The sequence below is a fragment of the Carettochelys insculpta genome, chromosome 17 (assembly GCF_033958435.1).
Source record: "Carettochelys insculpta isolate YL-2023 chromosome 17, ASM3395843v1, whole genome shotgun sequence".
Taxonomy (NCBI): domain Eukaryota; kingdom Metazoa; phylum Chordata; order Testudines; family Carettochelyidae; genus Carettochelys; species Carettochelys insculpta.
In genome coordinates this window covers 4552915-4565969 of record NC_134153.1, presented here as the reverse complement: position 1 = coordinate 4565969, position 13055 = coordinate 4552915, and the positions used below count along the sequence as shown (strand labels likewise).

Here is a 13055-nt window from a genome sequence, read left to right as displayed (position 1 = left end):
TTTTTTTTTAAACTTCTGGTGGGAAATTAAGTTTTACAAATGCTTGGTAGAGATCCTGAAGTTTTTGTACTCCATCAGTAAGATAGGAGCAGATGCGATTGTATCTAAGGGCTTGACTATAAACAGTGGATCGTGTGGTGTGATAGCACAATTATTTTACACAGTACAAAGACAACTTCCCCAACTTTGATATTCATAGTGATCTCAGGCAGGTCACTTAACTTAATAGACTCTTACAGTTAGTAATTTTCCCTCCCCTCTTCCCCGCTTCACCCCCCCTTTCTGTCCTATGTATCTGATTTTTCAGTTTTTATTTCAATTTTTTGTTCATTATCTCTGTGTTATATAATCGTCATGCCAATTCCCTTTCAACAACATTTCCAGTATTTCACTATCTCCAGATCTGAAGAAATGGGTCTGCCCCACAAAAGCTCATCACCTAATAAATTATTTTGCTAGTCTTTAAAGTGTTACATGACTATTTTTTTGGTTTGTTTGGATGTCCAAATGATTACACTGAATTTATCAGTGAGCACTATATATAAACAATAGTGCAATGAGCAAGAATGAAGTAGCAAGACAAGTATCCAAATCTTTCCAACAATCACCACCACCTTCCAGAACAAGTCAGAGGAAAATCTGTTCTGATCCAAAAGAAAAAGGTGAGAGTGCCCAGTCAAATTTCACTATCAGCTCTCAGGAAAAGGTTCCATTCAAATCAGAGGTCAGCTACAGTACAAACATTGTATTGGTGTTCTTTTTTAAAAGTTTCCTACATTCAATAAACAATCAAAAAAAAAAGTTAGGATTATCTACATGCCCCATCCAGCCAACAAATTCATTTTATTTTTCAAGGAAAAATCTCTTCTATTCAAATATTGCTGGTAGGATATGCTATATGCATATCCAGCTCCTCCTGGTGGAGGTTAGAAACAACTGAATCAACCTTCAATCTCAAGAAGACAGGTTTATCTCATCACAGTAGAGAGAAATATCAAAAGATTTTCACTTTCCCTTATTTCCTACTATATCAAGTATCAAAAGTACACAGCTCTTTTATAGTTGGTTTCGGACTGCCACAAATCAGTTCTGTTTCCCTTGAATGCACTTTAAGTCCACAAGATGCAAAGAATGGCTGGTCATAGAAGCTAAAAAATTAAATTCACTTATAGACTTCCTTTACAGACTATTTGCTGTATGCAGAGGAAATTTAGAATAGTGTCATTTTAGATTTTTTTTAAATAAATTGTCACCTATATTCCATATGTCCCACTTAATTACATAAGTAGAATCAATTTCTCAGTAGAGAAAACTACCTAGAACAGCTACTTTCACACTTTAATACACTGAAAGACAAGAAATTTCTGCTGAAACACACTACCAAGCTACCTAGAAGCCACAGAGAGGCAGCTATGCGCAAGTCTATAGTCAGATTGAAATTCTTCCCTCAATAACATGTCAGCTCCCACATGCTTAAAAAACAACACACACTTCAGAGAAAAAACAATCCTTTGATGTCTTTCCACATCCTCTACCACCTTTTTAATCTTTGAGAATTATAATGAGGAAGCAGTTCAGAATATTTACCTGAATAATGTCTGAAAGTTTATGTAATCCGGCTGTGCTGGTAAATATCCCAGTACCTAGAGATGACGGTATATTAATGTTTTTTATAGACAAATGCACACACCCATATATACCTTCAAGTGAGAGTGAACACATACATAAATGTGCAGTTCATATAGTCATAGCTCATTCCCTACTTCAATGATTATGAAGAAAGAGGATTAAAACATTATTGGGTAACAAAGAATAAATTAAACCAACACACTGCCAGAACGATTTGGTGTGCAAACAGAGCATGACTTGATTTCATACTATTTTGTTTCATCTCCATCCTGCACTGAGAAGCTGTAATGTAAATGGCTGTTCTCTAAATTGAGAACCTGGAGTTTTGGAAGTAATGGATGATAGCTATTTATAAGACATTTCAGAAGGGAGCTTTATGCCATTTGCTTTCTTTGAGTATACTAAGGCTCTCTACCCCTTGATAAGTACCTGAACACCTCCAACTGAGTATTATTGCCCTGTTAAGAAAATAGCATATATAGTTCTGAAAAAAAAATCACTTGACTAGTATCAGTGAAGCACTGAGAAATATCCTGCAGATTATGCACATAAGCAGGCATTTGAGAATAAACAATTTTCAAGTGCTAAATTTTCCACTTTCTGAAACTCAGAGAGATGAGTGGGTGGACATTCCTTTCTGCCTTTTCACAAGCTTACAGAAAAATTAATGTTGATCCCATGCAAAAAGAAAATAAGAACATTATGTGAATAGCACCCATTCTCCCTTTCTCTTTTTTGCCTCCCACATCCGGAAGTTTCCATTTTTTGGCATTTCGGGGAAAGTGCCATCATCTATAATTTAAAGCACTATGCAACGTAGTAGTCAGAGTGACAAGCTTATACAGTCTTCCCCTGCCTTATGAGGGTAATTTGTTCCCGAAAAACTCCTCTTAGGGCGAATTCTCACAAGTCAAAAATGTAATTACCATAAATTTCAACGGGAAAAAATTTTATGCGTTCCTGAGCCCCAAAATTTATACCCATTTATGCTAAAACACCACCAAATCCCATTAAAATGAACACAATTACTTCAATAGTTAACATAACACAACCTAACAAGGCATTTTCCCTTCATTAATTACTCTACAATATATCTGTTTACCTGTAAAGACAGGGGAATGGAAATCGAAGAGCACCTGGGAGGGGGGCACAAAGCCAGGTAGCTGCCCACAGCCACAGAAGCAGGGCCAGTACAAGGGGGCAGGCAGGGCAGAGCAAGGCACAGGGAGGCAGCCCAGCCTGAGTGCAGCTTAGGTTAAGTGGGGAGGGGACAGTGTCAGGGGCTGGCTGTGCGGGGAGCTAGGCAGGCGCAGGAGGCCCCCAGTTGTCAAAGGGCGATGCCTCGCTTGCGCAGGGCTGTGCAGCAGAGAGGCCCCACCAGCAGCAGCCGAGGCGCTAAATGCAAGGAATGCCACAGGCGGCAAGTGATGCCTGAGGCATAGCTGCGCAGGTCGGCAGCGGCGGCCCCCTAGCTGCCCAGGGAGCAACCGGCAGGGGTGGGGCCAGGATGGGCTGCGCGCCCAGCAGCCACATCTCACGGGAGCACCTGGGAGCTCGCAGCCGCCGACTGGGCTGGTGCGCGCCGCCGCTGCAGGGCCGAGGCAGAGACTCTCACCAGCCACAGGTAAAGGCTGGGCTGGTGGCTCCGGGAAACCGCCACTGTGTGCTACGGAGAGACGTGCTGGGCGGGATGCAGCTGCAGCTGCCTCCTGCTGAGGCGCACGAAATTGAAACCAGTCCTTGTAAATTTGAGGAAATACCTTGGAAGACGAGGTAGGGGTTTAAATCAAACTCCTTGTAAACTTGAATTCTCATAACCCAAATGGGTGTATCTCAGGGTATGACTGTACTTACGGCCTGATAGAAATTGTTCAATCTGTTCCAGCGACTCCAAGAGGGAGGCTTTGGTTTGGAATGTGATCTGGGCCTCTGCAAACAGATCGAAGATGTAGCTGCAACTCAAGACGAAAAACACAATTGGACAAACATCATGAACAACCCTATATTATTATTTAATAAAAGTAATACCTTGTGGGGGGTGCATGTGTGTGGGGGGTGGAGAGAGAGAGAGAGAGAGAGAGAGAGTCAGGCTGGATATCTATGTGACAGGCTGGACAGCTTACAATGGCTAAGGATGACCCCCTGCTGTCTCTAAGGTAAGCTGGCAGCTAATACCTCTGTCCCCAAACAAAGAGCAGGGAGGAGCCAAGCTGGGTTTTGAATCAGAGGCAGCCGTTGGAAGCTGGGGGGAAGAGGGAGAAAGGAGACCCCAGATGGGGCACCCCTCAGGCTCCTCTCCCCAAGATGGATTGGAATGACTGTCTCTGCCTGCTGTACTGACTGCTCTGTATTATGCTGTGCCTCTGTTGACTAATAAACTCCTTGTTCTACATGCTGAGAATCACTTCTGGCTGTGGTTGGGGTGCAGTGCTTGGGGACCCCTGAACCCCATCACACCTTGCCCTTATCTTTCACTTGTATTTCCTTCTGTATGAGGAATAAAAATAGTAAACACTTTTTCGAGGTTAAAGGAGACAATGATGGGATATTTTTGTTTGAAAGCCCAATGAATCATCACCACATCATTTGCAATTAATTTCACACACATCTTATTACAACACAAAATTTCCTGCGGTTTACAAACAGTTCTGCAAATCTTGAAGTACCTCAACCATAGTTACACTGGTACTTAAATATGAATTGGTATTTCTCAAGCGAGCATTTGACAGTGTGATGGGGTAGACTCACCCTGCACTCGACAGGGAATGGTTAACTCCTCACTGCAGACACAGCAAGCTATGCCCCCACATTCCTAGTTGGCATGTTCCAGGTGTAGCATCAGTATAAGAGCTCAGTTTAGTCTGGACTGTCCTCCAGCGGGGAAGGACATACCCTACTGGTGCATACCCAGCAACGACCAGAGTCTCAAACCATGGAAGACAGAGGAACTGAGATCAAGCTTAGCTGTCGACATTGCAGGGAGATCCGAGTTACAGGAAACTGTGCTAGCCATGGGACCCGGAGACCCCAAAGATGCACAGATCGTCAATAGAGATAACATGATAGGGGAAAGCCTGGGGCAGGAGTAGTCAATGACCTGAGGCTGCTCAGCCTCCTGTGGCAGACCCCCACTGACCTAGTGACAGACACACTAGCCACACAAAGTCCCTTCACTGGGACCAGGTGTCGCAGGAAGGACCTGGGTCCCACTAATTGATTTCAAAACACACGTGCACCCAGGTGGCAGCTCACACTCCCTATTTGGCCACTAGACCATACAGCCACAACCAGAGTGACTCCAGGCACTAGGCCTTACTACTGGCAAATCCCAAGTATTGTTAATGGCTCTGACTGTTAGGCATGACTGTCCTGCAGACCCTGGGTATATACATTAACTTTGGCTGTCTTTTAAACTTTGGGTACCTCTGTGGACTCTGACTGCTGAGCTTTACAGCCCTGTAGACAAGAGATCCTCATACCCCAATGTTTGCCATCTCACCTTACTGTCCCATGGATCAGGACAATTACATACCCCTACATAGTCCGGCCATTGGGCCTTAAAGCTCTGCAGAACAGGGCATCTCTAGAGACTTCAGGCCTTAGGTCTCACAGTTTAGAGACAGAGGGAAGCTTGAAGGACAGGGCGAACTCATTCCTGCACTATTTCCACACCCTCTCAGAGAGAAACAAGTAAAGACCACTGTTCTAGTTCAACATATTTTATTAATCACCCACACATTCCATGCCTGATCTTCCAAACTTTAACTTATTGTTTTTATAGGAGCTGGGGTCAAGCTAATAACATGGTTGGCCCTTCCCATTACTAAAAAGTGAAAGTCTAAATGGCAAGATCCTAATCACAATAGGAAAATACTGTATTGAAACCATCATAGTATAATAAACTGCTCATTATTCTTAAAGTTATGGGGTTAAGTGATTTAGGGTCACATTTGATAGATTTCATAATGAGTATAATCTGATGCTGAAATGCTCTTCAGAGTTAAAAACCTAAGTTACTGAAACAACATGAGCATAAGCAAGTACAATGCAGAAAATTTTTATGGGGAGGAGTTCCCAGACCTAGGGTAATGTTATTAATTTTAACAGCTAGTATGCCTTTTAAACGTATATAGCTACTTGCTGTTTTGGAGGCTTCCTATTTTAGAGCACAGCATTACTTTCACTTGGAAATGTGGAAAAGAAATTCACATTGGAGACAGTCCCATTAGGCCAGAAGTCTCTTCTCCTAACGTATAGGCACACAAATGATGAGGGTAATACAATTAGAGCAGAATCACCAGTTGGCACCCACCTCCCTTCTTTAGTGACTCCATTTCCATTTGCAGGCAGCTGTACAGCATCAATAGCATTTTCCAGTTGAAGAAGAATCCCTTTTTAAAGCAATTAAAGGGAAAAGCAGCTCAATTCACAGTAAATGAAAAATACACAACCATCGAAATCTCCATCAGGACTTGACCAGTGCCGAACGAGAGACTTTGTCAGACCAGAGGTGAGCAAAGTGTGGGAGAGGCTCCTGAGCCGGGATGTGAAATTTAGTAAGTGGGAGGGTGGGCCCACAATATGATCAGCTGCTGGATCTCAGGATCTTCCATCTCCTTAAAAAGGTTGAAATATGTTACTCTTCTTATGTATATCTATTGACATGTACATACCAATTGATAAAGTTTTGACATTCTCCATACTTATTTTCTTACATGTGCCGAAAGGGGTTTTTCACATGAACGTAACCAAAACTTCCATCAGTTTGGATTATATCAGACAGGTTTAGGGGGTTCTGCAAACTACAGGGATGAAAAGCAGGGCCTGATGTAAAAGGTTTGCTCACCCCTGTGCCAGACCACAGGAGATCAGTACTGTCTAGCAGCCTTGCCAACATTTTCACTTACTGGGCCCTCAAAAGACATTTAGGGGGCAAATTATAGCTAAACAGAGCCAGGACTGGTGGCTGTAAGCAAACTTCATGGAAAACTTGGCCACACCCATGATAAGCGGTCATCCAGCTAACTAAAATCATGCTGAATTACTGATGTTGTCAGATGAGAGTGCCAAACCAGAGAGGTTCAATCTGTATTTCAAATGTATAATTTTTAAAATTTCTAAACATATACACTGACCATGTACGGGGCAGATTAAGAACAGATGGGGCCCTAAGACTACACAGTCATGACGGCCCGACCACCAATATATGAAAATATAACATAGCATCACTATTTATGCTTTAAAATCTATTACTCATGATGCATCATAAAATTACACTCAAGTGCCTAAATAAAATGGAGGTATGGAGCCTTGGGGCCCACTCACACTTGGGGACTCTGGGGCAACTGCCTTTATGTTAATCCACCACTGACCATATGTATGTCTGCCTCTTTCCTTGCATGGGAGTCTCACATCTAAGACAAGTGTGTAGTACATAAGATTTTAATAATACAGAATCTTGCATTCACTCTGACACCTTTGCAAATTTCTCTCACTAAAGACCTTTAATTCAGTGGCAAGTTACTATTCTTGTATAGCTGACCCTATATATATAGGAGATGAGGATTATGCAACCATGGATGGTTAACAGACAATACAAAGGCGGCATAATAAGAATACCTAGCCCTTTTAATGTACTTTTGCATCACTAAACCTCAAAGTACTTTACAAAGAAAGTTAGTATCCACATTTTAGAGATGGAAAAACTGAGGCAGATGGATTTGAAATCACTTGCTCAAGGCCACCTTGCAGGCCAGTGGCAGAGCCAGGAACAGAACTTGTGTGTCTCAGTCTCACTTCAGTGCTTTATCCATTGGCCCATATTGCCTATTCATAACAATGAACTTTATATTAAGGGCATCTGATTATACAGTAACCAGATTTTACAGACCACTTTATGACATGACTCTCTAAACTACTATTACTGATCCCCTGTGGGCTTATTAGAAGTTTTATTATTATGTGAGAGCCCAATGAACAGGCAAAAAACAGCAAATGTGAACAGCACCCCCTAACAGCTAAAATACTGTCTAGGCCATGCAGAGTAATTTCTGTGATTACACTGGAGTTGTAGAATAGAACTGTGGAAATAAATGTTTGAAAATATTTGCTGACAATAAAAATATTAAAAAGCCCCCATTTAACTTGCCCTTAAAGCTACTCTGGTAACGTATTGGATCCTAAAGTTTTCTGGTTTGCTGAGTTTACAAACAATATCACGGCTTCCATTGCACTTACTTCCTAAAAGCACAATCTAGCATTACAGATCTCAAACTCACCGCACTATGCCCAGGCAACAACATGAGGAATCAGAAGACAGAATACTGTTGCAGGAATTGCAAACTACCATTTTTCCTCAAACATTGTGGAAATGTTCCCAGAATCAATGTGCAATGGCATCAAATTTCAAAAAGCTACTCTGTTATTGCCAGAAATGTTATTTTCTATATCAGAATGTATTCTTTTATAGTGGGACGAAAAATATTATTTAAGGTCAAACTCTCTAGTACAAATTCAGCTGTTGTCTGGCAGAACTGTCATTGCAGTAGAGCGGTAGTATCAATGCAACTCCAAAAGACAGACGGGTTACAAAATTTATAAAGTCTTTGCAATAGTGAAAATGACTACCTTTAGAAGGTAATCTTCTGTCATGTATGCAAACCTGTCACCTATGCGGAAAAAGGCTGCATGCTCAAAGGACCAGAACACTTAACAAAATCTCTCTCTAAAATAGAAGACCTTCACCTCTTCCATGAAGTTTTCAACCATGCACCTAACAGATGCCAAAATGTGTCAAAATTAAAAAGCAGACCCACTTCTTCAGATCTAATAAATTATTTTGTTAGTCTTTAAAGTGCTACATGACTGCTTTTTTTGTTTTGTTGCTATACAGACTAACATCCCTACCTCTCTGTTACCATTCAAAATGTGTTAAGGAAAGGCTGCATGAGGTTGATTTACCATCTTTTTCCCAGAGCACCTCTGTTTTTGCTCTTGTATCACAAGGAATTTTTGAGGTAATTTAACACAGAAGAAATGGTACTTACTCTTTATCTTTGCTATATCTTCAAGCTCCATGCTGAGCCCTGTTTGAGAAAGAAAAAACAAGTCATTCATAATTGTACAGGGATGACACGAAGTGTTCAGCAGTTGAAGCATTTGTCTAACTTAATTCCAGCTTCCTCAGATTAATTTTTCATTTCTTCCAACTGCCTTTATGAATAGCATAATTTTTGAAAGGTAAACTCCAGTGTTCATAAAATTATGTCTTTTTTAGTCTACTTATTTTTCTCCTCCTTGGTTCCTTATCTCACATTAAAAGGTTAGGCTAAACATTGACGTGTTTGGTTACCATAGGTTAGATGAACAGCCACAATCTTGGCCATGTAATCAGGTTCTTCTATCTACCAACAGGATTTCCAAGAGCCAAGGGAAAGAGTTATTCTCCAAATTTGTGGACACCACTACGCCCACATCTCTTGCAAACCTTTAGCCCACTGCCAGCTATCAACACACCTGAGCTGGCAAACTCCATATTGAACTCAGCATGGATTTCATTTTGTTGAACTACTTTGGCTTGTTCTTCCAGTACCACATTTATAGCTTCCATGGCTGAAGCCAAGTCATAGGGTGTCAGGTCAAAGGAAGATGACTCTTCACACAATTTCTCCTGAAATTCCAAGAACATAAAGAATTTGTTATTTGGATTCTAGTAGTGCCCTGGGTCTGTGGGCACTTCAAAGTTTGTAAGGCCAGAAAGAACCACAGGGACTGCCACCACCCTCCATGTTTAATGAAAATTGGCTTATGAAAATGAATAAGCATAACTTGAAGATACTTTATACAAAATGCATCAAGTAACATGCCAATTTAAAAGTTAAAATTCTCTGAATTTGTACATCCTATTTTTCTAAATGTATTGTTCTTGTATGTGAAGTGTTGCAGACTGAAAGCAGTGGGCTATAGGAGCCTTATCAAGGGCAGATACACTGGTACTTGTGTGAGTGGGTTTCTGTTTCCCACATAAAAAAAAAAGAGTACTTGAGGCTCATTCAGAGCTGGCCTGCAGCAGCAAGTTAGACACCTGCAGCCAGTTAGGCCTGCAGCAGCAGGTTAATTACACACCTGCAGCCAGTTAGGCCTGCAGCAGCAGGTTAATTACACACCTGCAGCCAGTTAGGCCTGACAGGCTCACTTTTAAAAGGGTCCCTATCAGGTAAAGGAGAAAAGGAAGAGATCAGGAAATGAGGCTGGAGAAGAGAGGTTTGGAGGAAAGTGAAGACTCAACTAGATACTTGGGAAATGGTGTGAGATGGATGTAGCCCAGGGAAACGCTGCTTTGACTGGGGCAGAGGAAAAGATACCCCCTCAGCTGCTGCTATTTAGGGTCCCTAGGCCAGAGCCCAGAGTAGTGGGAAGGCCTAGACTCCCCTCACCCTTCCCCTGGAGTGCAGCCCTAGCATGATAGGTGCCAGGACCATATGAGGGGCCTTGCCCCATACTAGTGACTTGCCTGTGATGAGGGTGGCTTGGTAAGCGGAGACCCTTGCCTCTGGAAAGGCCTGAGGCAGTGAAAGGGTTGCTGAGAGCCACTGTGGCCCCTGAGAAAAGTTGCCAGGAAGGCGTGGGACCCAAAGGGCATGACAGGAGCTCTACCACAAAAAGTGTGAATCTGTTTATAATTCTAAGTGTGCAAATGAAGGCCATTACTGGCGCTCCCTGAAACTTAATGGCTTGGTGATCGAGTCAGTGGCCTGTGAATATTCTTGTTTGCTCTGTAAGACCAACCTGTGGTTGGTCCTATAAAGACATATGGCCAGGACATCTGCTTCTCAAATCCATTTTGAAGCTAGCAGTTTTATACTCAAGGTGAGGAAAGTTTCAACTGAGCACAAAGAATTGCAGCCTTGGGCACAAGGGATATGGGTGCGGAGTGGGGGGAACCAAACAATAGAGGCACCTTCCAGATGCCGGGATTCCCCCCCAAACACTTGCTGGCTTGAAATGTCTAAAACTGAACAGGGGAAAGATCAGACCCAAGCTAGGAGGCTGCTTAGCTTGTAAGAAAGTTGTTTAGAACAACTGCCTATTCTGCGAATTTGCATACAAGTCTCTTAGTGGATGAGGATTAACTGGCTTTTTTGTTGTTTATTTTAATTTAGTAATTTACTCTGATCTGACTGTTTGGTTTTTATTTGCAACCAAATATATTTAAGCTTCCAGTGACAAAGAATGCACCATGACCCCTGGTAAATTGTTCCAATGGTTAATTATCCTCACTATTAAAAAGTGCTCCTTATTTTCAGTCTGAGGTCATGTCTACACTTACTGGTAAATCATACATATTGCAATCAATGCAGTGGTGTCAATTTGGTGGGCTCCTGAAGACCCACTAAACTGATGGCAAAGTGCTCGCCTATCAATTGTAATATTCCATCTCCACAAGAACAGTTATGTTAAGTCAGCAAGAGAGTTTTTCCTGTCAACACAGTGTGATGTACGCACCACAGTAAGTCAACCCAAGCTACATCAAGTTCAGTTATATTTTTATGTAATCGAAGTAATGTAATTTATGTTGAATTACTATGGCAGCGTACACAAGACCTACATTTGTCTAGCTTCAACTCTTGCCCACTGGATCTTGTTATGCCTTTGCCTGATAGACTGGAACTTTTTATTACTATATTTCTATTCCCCATATATGCACTTATAGGTACCTGTAGGAGACCTGGGATGCCCAGCCCTTGGCCTAGGGCGGGGCGGCAACCAAAAAGGGTTATAACACCGGCCCAGCCCTCAGTTTGGGGCGGGGCAGCAGTTCATAATTGTAACACAATCCCGGCCCAGCCCTCAGTCCAGGGCGGGGCAACAGTTCACAGTTGTAATATAATCCCAGCCCAGCCCTCAGTCCAGGGCGGGGCAGCAGTTCCCAATTGTAATATAATCCCAGCCCAGCCCTCAGTTCAGGGCGGGGCAGCAGCACAAGGGTTTGAGCACAGGGCCAGCACGGGCTTGCCCTGTCAAGGAGGGGGTAGGGGGTCACAGGCCCTCGCACTCCACTGCGACCTGGCCCAGGGGGTCGCTCACACACGACCACGGCGGTGGGGATCCAGGCCGCAACACACCGCCATGGGTTCGGGAACGTCGTTCCCCGGGCCACTTCCTACCTCTACCTCCACCGGAGGAAGGTCCCAGTCCATCTGGTCAGGGGGTCCCAGTGGGGTTGGCTCCCTCCAGATTGTCCACCTCTAGGGGCTCCGGCCAGTCGCTCATGTTAACGTCATTGGGGTAGTCTGGCGGTGGTAGCACGGTGGGCCCGAGGCAATCCTGGGCCTGGGGGCTGCAGGGGTCCGCTGGGACTCCAGGGCTGGCCGCTCCTGGGGCCTCGTGGGCGCTCACCCTCACCGGTCTGGCCGCGTCTGGGGTTTCCTCCAAGGCGGGGGGTCTCCACCGGCGTGAGGGTCCTGGCAGGTCTGGGAAGTCCGGGTAGTCCCCCTGGGGCATCTGAATTTGTGGTTGCTCTGGGCCACTAGGGGCTTGCTCCTCCGGCCCAGCCAGGCGGTGACAGGCCCTCTGCCCCGGCGAGCTCGCGCAGGCGCCTCCTCCCTGCCCGGAGGCTCAGGCTTTAATGGGTCCCGAGCCCTGCCCTTGGCCCTTCTAGCCCTAGGCCCTGCCCTCTGAGGGGTGGGCCACTGGTGTTCTGGCTCCAGGCGCGCCCACCAGGGCCTCTGCGCAGCCTCCTCTGCCTCTGAGTCAGCAGGAGGCCACACCGACTCACTACACTCCCCCTCAGCCCCAAGTCCATCTCCCGTGCCATGGGGGCGGACTCCTCCATCTCCCCCAGGCGGGAAAGGAAGTCAGCGTTTGTATGGTCCTCAGCTGCCCGATGATGTACGTCGAAGGCGTAAGGCTGTAACGCCAAATACCAATGCATGATTCGGGCATTGGTATCCTTCCTCCGGGACAGCCACTGTAAAGGAGCATGGTCCATAACTAGGGTGAAGGAGGCTCCCAATAGGTAACATCTAAGGGCATCACAGGCCCACTTCACAGCCAGGGCCTCCCTTTCTATTACCGAGTAGTGTCGTTCTCTTGGGAAAAGCTTCCAGCTTATATAGACTACCGGATGGTCTCCTCCGTCAATCTCCTGGGATAGGACAGCCCCTAGGCCTACCCCCAAGGCATCGGTTTGCAGGATAAACGGACGGGTGAAGTTGGGGCTATAGAGGACGGGTTCCTGCATTAGGCACTGTTTCAATGTTCGGAACGCCTTCTCTGTAGCTGTGGTCCATACCACCCTTTGCGGCTGGGCCTTTGTCAACAGCTGCGTCGGGGGGCAGTGATTGAGGCAAACTGCGGGATAAAGAGTCGATAGTAACCTGCCAGTGCCAAGAACCATTGCACCTGCCATTTGGTATTGGGGGGAG

General features: G+C 44.5%; 1 protein-coding gene across 1 annotated transcript in view; it reads right to left on the bottom strand.

Annotated features, from left to right (window-relative positions):
• Nucleotides 1–13055, bottom strand: part of RTEL1 (regulator of telomere elongation helicase 1) — a 161489-nt gene that overhangs the window by 128303 nt on the left and 20131 nt on the right. The window contains exons 10-14 of the mRNA XM_075011522.1: nt 9145–9298; nt 8676–8714; nt 5942–6020; nt 3484–3581; nt 1588–1643 (exon numbers count right to left, since the gene is read on the bottom strand). Of these exons, the coding sequence (XP_074867623.1) occupies nt 1588–1643; nt 3484–3581; nt 5942–6020; nt 8676–8714; nt 9145–9298 (426 nt within the window). The remainder of the gene's footprint in view (nt 1–1587; nt 1644–3483; nt 3582–5941; nt 6021–8675; nt 8715–9144; nt 9299–13055) is intronic.